The following is a 17661-nucleotide window of genomic DNA, read 5'->3' on the forward strand; positions in this document are numbered from 1 at the left end:
ACTCACGTGGAACGCTTCCTGGCTGCAGACCTGGACGGCGCGTCCGAGTTCGACATGGCGCAGCAGGTCCGGTTCTTTGTGCGAAAAGACAAGGTGAAGGACGTTTTGGAGACTTTGGAAGGCTACGACCCTCCTCACTGGCCGTCCCTCAAAGCTTCAATGGTCGCGTACTGGGGTCAGGTGGACACGGCGCGCTTCACTCTGCCGGACCTGGAGGCGCTCACGCAATCATGGACCGCGAAGGGAGGGGTTTCCTCTGTCGTGGATTATCAGGACTTCCGGCGCGTCTGGGAGCCGATACAGTCGTACCTGTTGCGTAAAGCCCACATCGACTCTGTGGAAGAGGTGCGAACCCTCTATTATCGATCTTTGCCAACGGGCGTTCAGGAGCGCGTTCGCGACCATCTCATCAAGGCAAAGACAATGATCACTACGCTGGATAATAGGTTCAAGCTTCCCTCATTTGAGATTTTGAAAGAAGCCGTCGCCGACGTGATGAAGGGACAGACGGCTCTTACTTTTGAACATCCAAGGACGTCGTCGCCAGTTCCCGTAGGCACTTTCCAGCAGGGAAACGAGATCATGCAGCAAATGAAGAAGGATCGTTGTCCTACCGCGCCTGCGGAGCCTCCAAAGCCGTCGGCCACTGTCGACGAGATTTCTCGAATGTTGCAGTCTTTCGAGCAACGGTTAGAGAAGAAATTTACCGCTCAAACACTGCAGCCGTCGGGCAAGGTACCGCCCTCGGAGCGCGGTCCTTTGGTCTGTTACTATTGCCATCGCGAAGGTCACGGGACGGGGCGCTTTTTTGAGCTCAAGAAAGACAAGGAAGCCAATCTGGTTGAGCAGAAGGGCAAAAATTTCTTCTTGCCCAATGGGGCACTTATCCCGTTCGATTCCTCGCGGCCCATACGTCACGTGGTCGCCTCCTTTCAACCCCCTCCGACCGCAAGTGTAGTCACGCCGGAATTTCGCACTACATGTGGTACTCTCGATCCCTGGTACCCCCCAGCTGTCACTTCTCAATCCTTTTCTGGTTCCTACGAGGCGGACCCGGCGCGAAAGAAGCATGAGGCGCCGAAGCCTTATAAGGCGCCTGCAGTTCCCCTTTCTGCTGCTCGGAAGCCGGCTAAACAGTCTACTGTGCGTGCTCCCAATTCCAATGTAGATGACTCAGATATGGAAGCTGAATTGTTTGAGAGGGTTCCTGCCTCTCCGATCGTGGACCTTTCTCCCCCCGAGAAGTCTTATTCCAAGCAGCCAGCCAAGCCGGCTAGCGCTGCGCCCAAGGTGCGCTTCGAGCGCGGTATCTCCAAGGATCATCCAAACGCCGTCGAAGGCGTGCTCAAGAAGATTTCCGGTCTCAAGGTCCCGGATTTGTCGGTTTCGGAGCTTTTAGCGGTGGCGCTGTCTGTTGCAGAAGGCATGAAGCGATGGGTCTTGCGCAAGCGCGTGGAGATTGGAGCGGAGGAGCTGAAAGTTTCCTCAGGTACCTTGGCCGAGGGCGTGGATTTCAAGGCGAACGGATTCAAGCCTCGTCTATTCGTGTCCGTTGGGTTATTTGCCGTGCTTGGTGGGAGACGAGGAGAGTAATGCATCTCCTTTGCTGGACTCTGGTTCCCAGCTTAACCTTATCTTGGATGCGATGGCTAACAAGTTTAACATTAGCCCGCGCGTCAACTTTAGTTCAGCAGTCTATGGGATCGGCAATCAAGCATGTGAATTGGTCGGTGTCGCTGAGGACGTTCCGCTTCACATCGGCAAATCTATTGTGGGCACGTGTCACTTCTGGATCACTCGAATGGTCGGACCCATGATCTTGGGAAGACCCTTTCTCATGGATTTCAACGCCACTCTCAGCTTCTCGGGAGAGGTCGGCGAGAGGATCTTGCTCCCTGATGCGAATGGGAGAATGATAGAGGTTTCTCTCTGCGCGACGGATTCGGGACGGTGGGAGCGCGAATTTCCTGGCAAAGGGAAGAAGGCAATCCTGACGCGCTCAAACACGGCGCGCGACGACCCTGTCGAAGGGCGTCATTTTTTTATGAGTCAAGTTGATCCGTCGAGCGGCCGTGTTAGTCTAGGATCTCGCCCACGCGCCGCTGGGTCAACTCATCATCAAGAGATTCACCGGTCTTGTTTTTCTGTCTCATTCAATACTCAAAATATCAAATCTAAAAAAAAATGAAGAAAACACTAAAACCCTCAAAAACATAACATTAGATCTCAGTTCACTTCTCTTTTCCGGCTCTCTTGGCGTGTTTTCTTTTGGCAATGGTTTAATGGCTCAGGGTGGAACGGAGGATATAGGGAATCCGCGGAGGTTTGGGAGACAGGAAGTAAGTTCCTCCCAGGGTTCTACTACATTGTCATTAGCATTACATGCCACATCTGTGAGCCCCACCGGTTGTTCGCCTCGATTTTCTGTTCTAGGCGGCTTTCCAACTTCTCAATCTCATCTCTGTGAAGAGAATAAACTAGATACGTCCCATGACGTCCTCCGCAATGAGGGTAATCTAGCTAGACTCCGCGATGAGCCTAAACTCCCAAGCCTCTGCAACAAGGAAAAACTAATGATCCTCCAAAATGAGGTAAATCTACGATTTTCTTTGAATTGTGAGGATGGCGTGGTGGAATTTGGCGTTCCGTGGAGGCAATTGGGAATAGAAGTAAGTTCCTCCCAATGTGCACCTCCGAGGCGTGATGCTGAGCAAGCTTTCAAAACTCTACCTCGTGCCACACTCCAGAACCCTGTTGGGCTGAGATCAGCAGACACGAGGTGGAGATGAGTGGGCAATGGTTGTGGAAGGATTTCATTGCACAAGATCAGCCACAAAGAGAAGGAAGGAAACAGAAGAGAGAGAAAAAAAGAAGAGGAAGAAACAAAGAACTCTACCTGAGTCAGCGGACACAAGGTGGAGATGAGTGGGTGATGGTTGTGGAAGGATGAGGAAAGGGACCTTCCACGTGCGCTGTCTCAGGTAGACTAACAATACTGTGACATGCAAGTGACAGATGAAAGATGTGACAGACATGCGTGTAGCAGAGAAAAGAGAAAGAAGAGATAGGAAACAACAGTACACTAGCTCAACACCCCCCCTTGCTGCAAACATGGAAAGAACAATAGATAAAGAACAGAGAGAGAGGATGAGAAGAAAGGGAAAGAGAGGGAGTTATGAGAAAGAATGGGGAGTTAAGAAGGAATATAGAGATTGGGGAGGTTGACAGGTAAGTATAAAGCTTTCAAGGAACAATACCAAACATTGAGCAATGTCTTTTCAGGGTGACCCAAGGCAGCGGCTTGGTGAGCATATCCGCCAGCATGTCTGCTGTCAACACGTGCAGGAGGGAGACCTCTCCTTCTTGGACACACTCACGAATAAAGTGATATCGCGCATGTATGTGCTTTGTTCTTGTGTGGTGCTTGGGATTCTTTGCCAAAGCCTCTGCACCCTCATTGTCGACATGAAGAGGAATTGCGGTATTGGGACGGAGACGGAGTTCTGTGAGGAGGTGACGAAGCCACAGACCCTCCTTGCATGAGTCAGAGAGAGCTTTGTACTCCGCCTTGGTGCTTGAGAGCAAGACAGTCGCCTGCTTGCGGGACTTCCATGAGATTGCTCCGTCCCCAATACAATATGTGTAGGCGGATGTGGAGCGGTGGTCGTCTCGATCTTCCGCCCAGTCTGAATCGGAGTAGCCAGAGCATTCAAGCTTGCCCCCAAGGCGGAGCTTGAGATCCTTGGTGGTGACGAGATAATTGAGGATGTGAAGACCTGCAAACCAGTGCGCCTCTGACGGGTTGCGGAGGTGTTGAGAAAGGCAATTCACGGCGAAGGATATATTGGGGCGGGTGCACTGTGATACCCACAGTAATGAGCCAATGAGTTGGGGATACGGCCCTGGAGAGGCAGGGTCGGACTGAGACCAATGGCCAAGGTTTTTGAAGTTTGAATCAGTGGGTGTGGGGACTGACAGGTGTTTGTTGCCAAGGAAACGTTCACATATCTCGCTTATGTAGTGAGCTTGGTTAAGAAAGATGTGGCTGTTTGGTACATCTTGGGTAATCTTCAGAGAAAGAAGATGGTTGAGCTCCTTGTTGGCCCCAACTTTGAAGCGTTTACTGACCAACGAGATTATCGAGTTGACAAATGCTGGTTCACCAACAATGGCTAGGTCGTCAACATGGGTTGTCAGAGCACCAACCAGTTTCCCGGCGCTCAGTTTGAAATACAGGGTGGGGTCGTATTTTGAGTTGGTGAGACCAAGCTCAATGAGAGCCTTGTGGAGTTCGATGTTCCATTGGCAAGGGGACTGTTTCAAGCCGTATAGAGAGTGTTTTACCTTGCAGACCCAGTCGGGGTGTTGGGGGTCCTCAAATCCAGGGGGCTGCTCCATGAATATCTGCTTGTCAAGATGACCATTGAGGAAAGCAGTTTTGAAGTCCACTTGTCTGCCTTTCCACCCGCGGCTGGCCAGTAGGGAGAAAATGAGTCGGAGAGTTTTGAGTCTGAGGGTGGGGGAGAAGACCTCGTTTTAGTCGAGGCCCTGAATCTGCGAATAGCCCATGGCCACCAGGCGGGCTTTAAGCTTTTGAATTGTGTTGTCCGGGCGGCGCTTTATCTTAAAGACCCACATGGACTTTATGACTCTGCGCTTTGCGGGACGAGGAACCAACCGCCAAGTCTGCATACCTATCAGGGAAGCAAACTCGTCCTCAGCCGCCTTGAGCCACCAGTGTTTGTTTGGGGACTTAATAAGTTGTTGCCAGGTCTTAGGGGTATTGATGTCTGGATCAGTGTTGGTGTGTTTGGACCACTGCCCATAGCGGTCAGGTGCCTTTTGTTTGCGGGTTGATCGACGGCGAGGAGGAGAGGGCGGTGGCTTTGGAGACGGGGGTGAGGAGGGAACAGCTGGTGGGGCAGGTGGTGACGGGACGGATGGGGAGGAGGGGGGGGAAGAAGGAAGCGGCGGAAGGGAAATGATGGAGATGTTGGGTGATGGTGAGTTTGCGGGGGAGAGGTTTGACGACGGGTGTGCTGGAGAGCCTGAGAGTCTGAGTCGGAAGGGATGTTTGTGGGGGAACGAGGAGCGTTACCCGGGGCATGGATTGACGCGGTGAGGCGCCTGTTGAAACGCGGCTGAAGGGGAACATTCAAGAGGGGAAGATCAGGTGTGGATGGACAAGGAGGAGGTAAGGGAAGTTGGGCTGTTGACTGCTTGGGGACGGAAGTGTTGGCCAATTTCAGCAAGGCTTGCTCCTCTGAGACAGGCCACAAGACTTCCACCGCCAAGGTACCGGGAACTGAGTTGAGTTTGGCTCCATAGGGGAAGGTTGAGTCGTCAAAAATGACGTCCCGGGACTTAACTGTGAGAATACCAGCTTAGGGGAATGGCGCCTAACTCATAAATTGAGGAAGACGCCGGGAAATAAATTAGCTGCGGAATCTGGTAAGCAAAAGCAAACCATTTCCGCAGTCCAAATCAGCGCCGCGGGTGTTGTGAAACTGAATTCATCTTTTGATGTCAGCAGGTCCGACGCACGTGAGCAGCAAGATTAGGCTTACGGAAAATCCTGGCTCCCAATCTCTCATCACGAGAATCTCAGCAAGCACCAAAGGTAAGCGGCTGCAGAGACTTGAGATGAGATGGTCAGATAGATGCTAACGCTCTATTTTGCAATCCTAGACAGAACCGTTGAAGACACGCAGACCGAAAACGCCAATATCGCTCAAAGAGCAGGAAGCAATATCGGTAAGAGTTTTGAGTTCCAATAATGGAAAAGGCTAAAGCGAAAACAAGGAGCAAGGAGCTGATGCAACGTGTCTATTCTTGTAGACTGCGTTGCGTTGCTACTTTGCCGATTGGCTGGCGCCGAGTGAAATCACTCAGGTCTCAAAGACCAGTCAAAGTAAGGCTTGAATGAACATTCAGGAGAGATCAGAGAGATGGCATGAGCTAACGACAAACGTCACTCATGACAGGTCGTCGACAGCCGGCGCAAACTTCCTCTAAATTAAATCTCAATCCTTAATCTCAAGTAGAGAGCGGCTCTGTTCCTGCTCTTAGGTACATTCCCTTACTTTATTCTTCTCAAGTTATTATTCTTCATATCAGAAAGCTATTGTACATAAACACAACTACTTAGTCTGACAAAAAATGAATACTCTTAGTTCCTTGAATTCTTTCATTAACCACTGACCGGGTTTCCAGATCCCACAGGCGGAACCCGTTACCGTCCGAGATGTACGAGAGAAGGATTGATGCCCGGCCTTTCTTGTCAAGCTTCTTGCGATTTGCCTCCGGGACCTTGTACCACACAAGGCACCCAAAAGGATGGAGAGATTTCAAGTCGACCTCGGCGGACCCGGTGATGGCTGAGGGAGGGAGAAAACCGCATGGGGTGTTGCAGGGGAAGGAGTTGTAAGAAAAGAGAGCAAGCGTCCACTAAAAAAGATTTTGGCAGGCGCGCCTGGAGCAGAGACGACCTTACCAGGTTCCCAATGGTCCGGTTAGTGCGTTTGGCAACTCCGTTCAGTTCTGGTGAGTGAGGAGGGCCTGGATCATGCTTGATGCCGGCCGACGCAAGGTAGGATGCAAACTCATTAGAGATGTACTCACCTCCGTTGTCTGTACGGAGGGCTAGGATTTTGTGAGATCCAGTTTTTTCAAAGGATGCACAAAAGAGTTTGAAACATGCAAACGAGTCACTTTTTAATTTCATGGGGAAGACAGTTAGAAACTTGGAGCAGTCGTCAACAAAAGTAATAAAATATTTGTATCCCTCTTGCAAGACCACTTTGTAGGAGCCGACGTCTGAGTGGATGAGTTGGCCGGGAGATGTGGATCAATAGGACAAGTGTGATTTGAAAGCTTTCCTGTGCATCTTGGATTGCACACAGACCGGGCACTGTTGTACGTCGATCTCGTTCATCACTGAAGGGGCAATATTGTGGTGTTTCAGTACACTTTTGAGGGGTTTTAAACCCAGGTGAGAGAATTGGTAATGATAGCCGAGAAGAGAGCGATCAATAGGGAGGGAAGTGGATGAATAGGAGCTTACATGCTCCGCAGGTAGATAGTAGAGATTGCCTCTTCTGTACCCCCTTCCCGAAAGGCTGCCTTCAACTTTTACATCGGCGGTGGTGTAAAGATCACATGAGGTTGGAGTGAATACCACGGTGAGACCGCCATCGCACAGCCCTGCAACGGAGAGTAGATGCTCATGGAGAGTGGGGACCACAAGAGTATCAACGGATTGGTTTCCATTGATTGGAAGCTTAGAGCGACCCCTGTGAGTGGCCTCAACAACCAAATTGTCCGCCAATCAAACGGGCGTGCAATCGGGTTTGAGGTTGTGCACCATTGATGCGTCCGGAGTCATAGACAGCGAACAGCCTGAGTCAATATTGGCATCCCCCGCAGAGAGCAAGCCAAAGGAGGCAGATAGTGAGGCAACTGCATTGCCTGCCTTGACTATGATGTCCGGATCGGAGTAATCAGACTCTTTGTTGTTGGCGGAGGGGTGAGGGAGCTGCCCTAGTGTGGCAGCAGAGGTTTGGCCAGCTCATGCGACCGGTTTGGTTGAGGAGGAGGCTCTTTCTTGTTGGTTGGCCTCCCAGCGGGCTTTCTGAGCGGCCTTATGGTCCGCAATCATCTTGCGAGTGTTGTTGCAAGAATTGAGATCAAGAGAGTCGGTGTTGCATAGGGGACAGCGGCGCGGTTTCTTGGAGGAATTGTTACAAGGTCCTTTAGAGGCGGTGGTGGATGGGTTTGTCTTGGTCAATGATACCAATATGACTTCCCCTTGCGACTCTTGACGGACGGACTCGTTCTTCAGCGCTGAGACAATGGTCTCGGTCTTGACGCCCTCCTGGTTCATTAGCCCAGACACACAGTGAATCCAGTCAGATGGGAGAGAGCTGAGCAAGGCTGCATTGTGAACGTGGTCTGGGGTAAGCGGTTTATCCGGGGTGATCAGAGCGTTCAATCATTTGTAAGATTTCGCCAGGGAGTCAATGTGCGTGTTGATGTTGTCTCCTTCCATTCAAGCGTTCAAAAGTTTGCGGATCCAGTACACGCGACCACCCATGGAAGAGCCTTGATGAGCTTTGGATAGGCCGTCCCAGATTTTTGTGGCATTGTCTTTGTCGGCAAGATGGCAAAGATTGGCTTCATCAATGATTTGCACAAGAACAGCGCAGACGAGATCATTATCCTCCTCCCAGCTCGCTGGTCAACAGGTGGGATCCACTGCGGTGTGAACGTAACTAAATTTAGCCGATTTGAACACTCAAAGAACAACCTTCTTCCAGTTCAGATAGTTTGAGTCGGAGCCCGGAGCTTTCAATATGGGCAGTCTTGCTGCTGATATTTTTGGGGTTGAAGTTGACATCTTGGGGTTGAGATCGATGTTGGTATGGGTGGGTTGGTCTTCTTTAGTGTCTTTTGACATGACTGCTGGAGAGAAGAAGACCAGTGATCCTTTCAAGTCCACGAATGTGTACCACTCAGTATGCTGATTTTAACGTGCTTAGCAATGTGGATATTAGCTGGAAGCTAACTGGCACTCATAACCTGTTGGGCTGAGATCAGCGGACACAAGGTGGAGATGAGTGGGCAATGGTTGTGGAAGGATGAGGAAAGGGACCTTCCACGTGCGCTGTCTCAGGTAGACTAACAATACTGTGACATCCGAGTGATAGATGAAAGATGTGACAGACATGTGTGTAGCAGAGAAAAGAGAAAGAAGAGATAGGAAACAACAGTACACTAGCTCAACAAACCCCAGACCCCAGACTCCATCTTCCTCTCCCCAGAATAAACCATAACATGAGGTCTCTCAGTACTATCTGGTGAGAACTCACAACATGATTATCTGTTTTCCAAAGATTGCCTCTTGCAATCCACATTGGGGCACTGTGAAAAAAAAAAACTCAAGAAACTGCTGCCAGTTGACATGCAATATTACAAAGGGGCCTTTGTAATATATATTGCATGTGATCAACTGGCAGCATTTTCTTGAGTTTTTTTTTCACAGTGGCAGTTCCCACTTTCCATCATATATACATTACTCATTTTTTGGCCAAGCTTCTGATCTTGCACTTCACAAAATACTCCAGTTATGCTTGCTTTTGAATAGATTGCGTGTGCCTTCCCTCTTCTTCCTACTGGATGTGGTTGATGGGAGCTGGAACTCATCATCTGCAGTTCCGATTGCAACATATTGTCCTTTGCAGAACTGTCAGATTTTTTTTTTTTTTGGTTTTGTTGTGCACTCAACTTAAAATTAAACTTCTCACCAAACTTCAGGCAAACCTTGCATTCAAGGTCCTTTAAGCACACACACACAAATCCACAAGTAACTTTAAACCAAAGCTTGAGATTGTGTTCTGCTTGGGATGTCCTTGATCTGACGTAACAACCCAGTGCTTGGTTGCCGTCCCCCCATACAGGCAGAGGGCAGTAGCTGATGGACATGAGCAGTGGCTGGTAGGGTCAAGAAGGTGCTCGAGTTCTAAACATGAACTTGGTTTGTCTCTAACCCAACTCGTACACGATCTACTGGAAGATGTTGGCTCCAAGGGTGGATTTGGCCTACATAGGATATGAAACATATGTATGTGATTGCCCCCGGTCAAGAAGACCTGGAAAATCATCCACGAAGTGTGCAAAACACAATAATCTTTGTTGAGAATAGGAGAAGTGATTGACAACCTCCAGACATGGATAGGTGCAAGGGTGAACGGTTGAGCTCGAAGCAGGTGTCTCCGTTGACGAGGTGCCTGTACATTCGGCTCAGCCACACCAGCGACATGCGGATATTGGGCGGACATGGGCAAGCTCAGCGCAGGGATAAGCAGCTCCTGTTTCTGGCTCGGCTGGATCTGCAGATGAGTGACGTCATCGTGGGAGCTGTCGTCGGCTTTCCGTCGGCTCGACGGCCGGCTGGAGAGTGCGACCCTCGCCCTCGGATCACAGAAAAAGACGAGATGGGAGGCCGGCGAAAGTGAAGACTCGAACGATGGACACCGCGGCCCTCCAGCGAGCACTGCCGCTCTGCCTCCTCCTGGCCGCCCTGCCCCTCCAGGCCTACATCCCAGCACTGCCCGCCAACCAGTCCGCCGGAGCGCCCGCCCAGGGCGACACCAACTGGATCATCCAGCTCAACTGGCACCCCATCGGAATCTTCAGCGACGGAATCACCCACCAGCTCAGATCAGACAGCGCAAACCATTCCATCTTCGTAAGACAGCCACCCCAAACCAAACCAAACCAAGCCATGCCCCCTTCACTCACGCCCCCTCCCCCACAGCAAGGCGTCCTGCTACACTTCTCCGAATTCAATGCAACCAATCAGCCCCCCGCCATCGTGCCCTGGATCGCCATGATCAAGTAAGCCTTCTCCTCCATCATCCAACCCACGCTGCCTGTTACTTACCCCCACTGCGAAGTTGCGACTCGAATGCGACGCTTTTCTCCAACCAAGACGATATATTTACGATGGCTCGTGATCGGGGCGCGGCTGCTGCGATGCTCTACAGCCTAACGTCCCACTCGTGCGTGGTCAACCCAGAGTATCTGCAGAACTTCGACAAGCCGCTCGATGTCTTCAGTGCGGCCAACCTCCAGGGCGCCAGATTAATCGAATCCCAATTCAGGCAAGTGGACTCAGAGATCCCCCCTTGAAAGATATATTCAATCAGCCCCTGGCCAGGAGCAGTGACGCCTCGGCGGCAAAAGACATCTTGATCAGTGTGTCTATCCATCCCAAACCCTCGGTCTCAAATCCTATCACATCCAGCTTGCAGGCCCCAGCTCGTTCTCTACAGTTTCTCATCGTCTTTCCTTCGCTTATTTCCTCCCAGATAATACCCATCCGCCCATCCCCCTGCAACTCCCCTCAACCAGTCTTTTCGAGTAGTAATGCTTCTCCTCCACCCCGACGAGTTCTAACGTTTTCTTTCTCTCCAACTTCCCGAACAACCTGCCCGCGATACACAGTAATGTCCTCGGCGCCGGCTATTGGTTCCAATCCGGCTTGCTCAACTCGTCGGCCCCCACGATTCTGGAACAGATCAAGTCGCTCGGCTTGTCCAATCTCACCGATCCCCCCCCGCCCAAGCCCGCCCTACCGCCCAATGCCACCCTCCAAGCCGGCCCAAACAACCAGTCAGACCAAGACTCGCCGCCCGAATCATCCGCCGACCTGCCTCGTGAGCGACGCTCGATCCCGCTCGATGAACACCCTCCTGGCGCTTCCAAGAAGCTACTCGCTCGTTCATCCCCCTCTCACGATCACGCCTCACACCTCAAGCTAAACATGAACACCTCCCGGCACCCCTCCGGTACGGATACGAACGCAGCCCCAGTCTACCTCATTGCTACCCTCGCTAATGCCGAAATCACCGGTAACTTGGATCAACAGAAACAAGACAGAAATCAGAGCAGCAACTTCCAGAGTGCTCCCGGTAACAGCAACAATCCGAACACCGGCTTGGCCATGATCATTTTATATGCTATCACCGGATGCGTGTCATTTATGTGAGTTTGACACTGGCTTTTCGTCTGACTTGTTCCTCTATCAGTCATTTCACTGATAAATGTTGAAGATTTCGATTTTTGGTCTGCCTACTTGCCTTTGCCTGTCTGCCGCTGCCACTCTTGCTATCCCCGCACACCGACGTGGGCAGGTTCCTGATCGTGATTGTCTCTGGGGCGATACGGGCCATTCGGAACCCCGACCGGTATGGGCCTCGGCCAGGTGGCCGGGTGGACCCTCAAACTGGCGAAGAGGATCCTTATGCTCAACCTCGTCAGACCCGTGCTGCAGGACTTGGAAAAGCCATCCTCGACACGTTCCCGATCGTGAAGTTCGGCCGGCAGCAGAACGACCCCAAGTTCGACTCCGAAGGGAGTAACGGCGTGTCAGAAGATCCGAAAGCAATCGTCAACGCCGCCCGTCTTGGTCAAGAGAATATCATGATGCGCGAACGCGATCCGGTTCAGCCTTCGTCAGATCCGGCAGTCAAGGATGAAGCAGAGAGTGAGATTGAAGAGGAAACGAGATCGAACGCGAGTGATGCGAGCCCGTGGCAGCTTCCTGCATCGCAAGTCCCTCTTATGTCGCGGTCTCGGCTGTCGATAAATAGACCATCAGTCGACCCGCAGAAGGGCCAGGACAGTCCCAACTCGGACATCAGAGTAGACGGCCATGACACTGCAAGCGACCATGGAGATTCGACCCGAGTCGTTCTGCCCCAACCCGCCGAGCCAAATGACGACGTGGCCAAGACGAACGACGATGATGGGCCCATCGGGCGCGACCTGGTGGCCGTGAACAATTCGATCACCTGTCCGATTTGTGTGTGCGACTTCGAGGACGACGACGACATCCGGATGTTGCCGTGCGACGCGCGCCACCAATTCCACAAGGAATGCGTCGACCCCTGGCTGTACGTCCTCTTTTCCCCACTCACTCACACACCGCCACTGATGGTCACGGGTGGGCAGATTGAACGAGTCCAAGTTCTGTCCGCTGTGTCGATGGGACCTGAGCACGCGAAAAGACGGCTCGAAGATCGAGACGGACGCGGCCGTTGAGGCGGGAAGCGACCCGCCGAGCCCGGCTCCATCAGGGCGTCCGATGGGCGAGCCGCCCGGCCCGGGGCCGGCAAGGCCAGGCTCATGGGCGTCGGCCGGCCCGTCGGCCGACGCCCGCCCTCTCCCGCCAGGAGGCTCGCCACGGACCCGGACCAGCACGCTCCTGGCCATCGTCCCCCACGTCCGCACCCGCAGACGCGAGTCCAGAGCACGCGCCCCCGCCCCCGCCTCGTCCCTCCCCCCTGCCCCGCCAGCTCCTCCCGATACCGCCCCCGCCCGCCTCCATCCGCCCGACGACCCCGCCAGCAACGGCCGCTTCCACAAATACCTCGCCCTCATCCGCCGCAACAAACCGCCCCCTCCGCCCTCCTCCTAAACCCCTTCTTGCTCATCATACAACTATTTCTCCGGGCGCACATGCCAGCATCCCCTTACCCCCTCCTGCTTCCTCCTTTTCCCCAAAAAAACAGACGGTGTGTGTATGTATGATGGTGATGTGACCCTTCGTCTTGTTTCGCTTGCTTCCACCGCGCCACCCGCCGACCCACACTCACCGAACTTGTTTTTTGGGGAAGGGGGGGCGATGGTATACGTTTTTTTTGCTTGGTGCACATAGTCGCAGCTTATATCTATTCCATCAACAACGAAAACATGACCGTGAACAGATGACCAGAACCAGTGTTAATCGCAGGGGTTTTATGTGGTGGTGGCGTCTTCAGAACGCTGTCTGATTCCATAGTTAACTGATTATGTATGTACTAAAATGGTTCGGCATATCAATACTTTGTATGTAATCCTACACTTAAAAGGGTGCTTGTCCGACCCACGACCAGACATTATATATTTTGTACATATGCTCATCAAAAATCTAAAACACTGAATGGACATTGATCACCAAGGAGAAACATGGGAGTAAAGATAAAGAAAACCCTGATGGCTGCATGCATGTCCCTAGCTCATGCGATGGGCACCCCAGTCCCACCAGCATGTCCCCCTCCAATACACCAGGCAGACCGCGATTGCTGGTGTGCAGATGTATATGTATCTATTTACGGACCGTCATTGATACAAGAAAAGTACATACACTCTCTTGTGATGGCCCAAACAGACAGCCAAATAGGTTTATATGTACACCGTCCCGCTCTTCGCCCGTGCCCAAACAAGCCGCGCACAGGACAGCAGGCTGTTGGGGTGGCTTGTGGAAGATCGTGTGTGTGTGTGTGTGCATGAGTATAGATGGAACAGAGCGAGAGGAGGAAAAATGAGTACATGTGTGGGTGTGGGCTGGGGGCGAGGATGAGGAAGCCGGGATGAAGACTCCCCGGCGGGGTTGAGGGTGCTAAGAGGGAAGGGGGCTAAGAAGGACGACGGAGCGCGCAAGTGGGAGCCCTCGGGAGGCCAAGCGAGCAGAGCGGGATTTCCGCACGGGTGTGTAGGGGCTACAGCTCGATCAACGGTGCGACGTCCTCCTGTCTCGCGGAAGCAGGCAGATGGTACGGCGCGGGGTTGGCGGCGGGGGCGGTGGGCGCAGCCCACGCAAGCTGCGTGTTGGGCACGTTGGGGAACGAGGGCAGGGGCGTCGCGGGGCCGGGCGAGGATTGTGGGGGGGCGGGGAAGACGGGCTGGTGGAGGAGGGGTTCCGGGGGCTGGCGAGGGGCGGGGGACGAGGGCGGGGGACGGACGGCGTGTTCGAGCGGAGTGGCCACCGAGACGGGTGCCATCATCGTCTGGGGCCCCGGGGACGGCTGGTGCTGTGGCTGAGTGGGCTCCTGCTGCGGATGAATCTGGCTGGCGGGCTCTGCGGGGATCTGGGGCCCATACGTGCCCGGCGATGGGGCCATGGGCGGCTGCTGGGGGCTGCTCAGGAAGGCCGGGTGGCCCGACGGATTCGAGGCATGCTGGGCGGCAGAGGGGCTGTGGGAGAGATTGCTTGGGGTCCACGATGGTGGCGCGTCGGGTGGTGGATGATGGGCGGGGGCGGCTGGCGATGCCACATTGGTCGAAGCCACCGGCGAGTGGGACAGCGTGAATGTCGGATGCTCGTGCAAGTATCCTGTTGGATTAGGCCCCATAGTAGCTTGGACGCTTGGGTTGTGGGCCGACATCGGCTGGGGAGCTGCATAGCCGTACGGCTGTTGAGCCGGGTAGTTCATTGACATCTGGGGGTGATTGGGGTGGACCGAAGGATACACATTGGCGTCCGGATCTGAAGGAGCCGCATTCGCATAGTTGTGTGAGATCGGGACTGCTTGCCCTCCTAGATATGGTGCAGCAGGATTGTGGGCCGAGTACATCGCGGGCTGGCTGTGGGACCCAAACGCTTGGTGGGAGTTGGGGTGGTAGGCCGGATCGGCATGAGGAGGGTGGTTGATGGCGTAAGTCTGGGGGGCTATTCACGAAGAAAAATCAGAAATTAGCCAGCAGGTTGGATACATCAAGCAATTTTGTTTTTTTGACTAACTTGGAGCAGAAGGCCCAGCTGACTCGACGTGTCGGGTGCGATACATAATCCGATCGCTCAATAGACGATCATACAGCTTGACGGCCTGGGACAGCTTGTCATTCATCTCCTTCAGGGTGCCTACCAGAGAAACACACAAAGTAAACAAATGAATGGGGGGATGGGTTTTCTTCCTTTTCTCCAGTTCAAAAAAGAAAGGGCCCACAAGTCCGGCGTTCGGCATTCTCGATGCCCCTGATCAAGTCGAGCCGGGCCGCCTCGGCCTGGGCATGCCGATTAGTGAGGTCAGTGTTGGAAGGAACGAGGTGGCCGAGCCTGGTTGCTGTATCGACATCGGCCGAGAAGTTGAGCAGGGTGTTGAGGTGTTCATCGCTGATGCTTTTCGAAGGTGGGGGCTGTAAAACGAGAGAACATCAGTTAGATAAAGCCCCGGTTGGTCTTTGTGCGTGGACACTAACGGGTCTGTATGGGAGTGTTTCGAGGCTTCTTGATGGGGAAATCGGCATGGGTGCGCTCGGGTGTGGGTTTGAGGCCAGCTGGGCCTCACGCAGGCTAGCGGCAATAGCAGCAGCCAGCTCGGGCTCGTCGCACTCGTCCTCACGCGTGGATGTGGGGGGTCTTGAGGGGGCAGCATGATAGGAATGATGTCTAGGGGCGGGGGTGGGATGAGGGAAGGAGGCGCGTTGGAGCTGGGAGGCGGCGGACTCTTGGAGCGAGAGAGCGATTGCCCGTTCGAGGTCGGCTTCTTCCCGGCTCATGAGGGCGTGTTGTTCGGGGGCGGGGGTCGAGCTGGTATATCGATGGGAGGCGCGGGCCGAAGTGCTGCCAGCGTGTATTGTCGCACTACGTTGGTGGTGGTTGTTGGGCCCGACGGACAGCTTGGAGGCAGATGGGTGGGAGGATTCGCCGGAGAAGCTGTTCCGTCTGCCTGAGGCGACGGCAGACTTGTTATGAGGGGTCGACGAGATCCCCGCGGCCAGGGTTCGTTCGCAGCCGTCGCACACTCGCACAGATTCGGTGACGCCGAAGTGAGGCAGGGCCCGCTTCTTGCTGCTACATTGACCATCGAAGACGCCCCCACAATTCCGACAGTGGTGTTTCCGGTTCGTGAAGCTGAACGCGGTCCGACAGCGTTCGCAAACGGAGCTGTCCCGCCACTCTGGGGCGGACATGGAGTCTACCATGGCAGCAGTGGCCAGGGGATCTTTGGGAGGGAACTCGATGCCCATCGTCTTGAGCCTTCGATAGTTGGTCACCAGCTCGGAGGAGGAGAGCATGGGCACGGAGTCAAAGGCCAGCGCCCAATTCTGGAAGTCCCGCTTGAGCTTCTCCTTGACTTCGCGGTTGGAGACCGGATTGCTGATGATCTGTGCACAGTCCTCGCTGAACTCTCGCCCGCCAACCTCCTTGAGGAAGCTGTCGCCCCCATTCTTCACACACACGTCGATGACTGAGATGGCCAAGAGTTGGACGTTGGGGTTGGGATGGTCGAGGCGCTTTTGGAGAGACTTGAGGGCGTGCGGGGCGGGTACGGCCGAGGATCTGATGAGGTCAGAGAGGTTGAGAGAGTGGGTGATGGGAGGGGGGGTGGAGGAGGGCAGGTTGGAGGATGTGCACGTTTCTAGAGAAAGGGAAACCAAGCAGACAGAGGGTTAGTTAGTTCGTGAGCTCGTTTGATGTCAGGAGCGGTGGACATGCTTACCCAGGAGACGATCGAATTCAGTGGAGGCACCCGCTGAGGTTGAGCTCCACCACCAGAAAGCGTTGCTTGAGGCCATTCCTCCGATGGGCAGTCTTGGGGGTGAGCTGGGATGTTTGTACAAGTGGAGATGGATGTTGCTGTTGCTGTTGTTGATGGATGTTGCTGTTGCTGTTGTTGATGGATGTTGCTGTTGCTGTTCGTGAGGATATGGATGGTCAACAGGGGCAGCCCCGGGAACCCACCACCCGATCTGGAGCATCCACACCCGATTACATCATAACACTCAAACAATCCAAAGCCGTTGCTGCTTGACAGGCGTTGGGTAGAAGATGTCATCGCATCAACAAAGTGGCAGAAGCTTCACTTTATTACGAAGTGAGAAAAGCGAGCAGGAAGCAAGCTTTGTTTGAGACAAGCGATCAGCTCCTGAAGAAGATTTACTTGAATATTTATGTCCGATCGAGATATCCTTCAAGAGAGACGTGGTGGCCTATTAAAAGAAGAGGTGATGGAGGCCAAAAAGGTGGTGTGATAGGCGGACCAGCTCGAAAGCCGGTCCGTCCGTTCAAGAGATTGAGCATCGGCTTGCATCAGGGACACAAACCCGCCAGCAGTTCTACGTGGAGCGAGTGGGTCGCTGTGCAATGCGCAGACCTACTGACGACAGTCAGGCATTCTTGATCGCCCAGGACTGCAAACGCAAGGTAAGTATGAAGAGCGGTGCCCGGTTCGGGTATTTCTAGCCCACCCCGGCAGACGCCTGTTCGACCCCAACTACCAACACGCCTTTTTACACAGCGGGGCAAAGTTGACGCCCGATTGGCATGCCTCAGGGCGTCCCCGCGGCCCAGCCCAGCGGCAGGCTGAGCTCGCCCTAACGGGGGGGTTTCCCGAT

The 17661-nt window shown here is 53.8% G+C and overlaps 2 protein-coding genes across 2 annotated transcripts; one reads left to right on the top strand and one right to left on the bottom strand.

Moving 5' to 3' along the window:
* Positions 1-10024: 10024 nt before the first annotated feature.
* PtA15_7A531 (uncharacterized protein) lies at positions 10025-12979 on the top strand (the record flags this gene model as incomplete). The annotated part of the gene is made up of 6 exons (XM_053171147.1): positions 10025-10395; positions 10455-10661; positions 11005-11544; positions 11694-12455; positions 12514-12804; positions 12910-12979. 6 exons carry the CDS (start codon positions 10025-10027, stop codon positions 12977-12979), a joined length of 2241 nt encoding a protein of 746 aa, XP_053022357.1.
* A 1063-nt stretch (positions 12980-14042) lies between these two features.
* Positions 14043-16842, bottom strand: PtA15_7A532 (uncharacterized protein; the record flags this gene model as incomplete). The annotated part of the gene is made up of 5 exons (XM_053171148.1): positions 14043-14992; positions 15065-15184; positions 15270-15459; positions 15523-16685; positions 16767-16842. 5 exons carry the CDS (start codon positions 16840-16842, stop codon positions 14043-14045), a joined length of 2499 nt encoding a protein of 832 aa, XP_053022358.1.
* Positions 16843-17661: the final 819 nt, after the last annotated feature.

Source organism: Puccinia triticina, chromosome 7A (genome assembly GCF_026914185.1).
Source record: "Puccinia triticina chromosome 7A, complete sequence".
NCBI lineage: Eukaryota > Fungi > Basidiomycota > Pucciniomycetes > Pucciniales > Pucciniaceae > Puccinia > Puccinia triticina.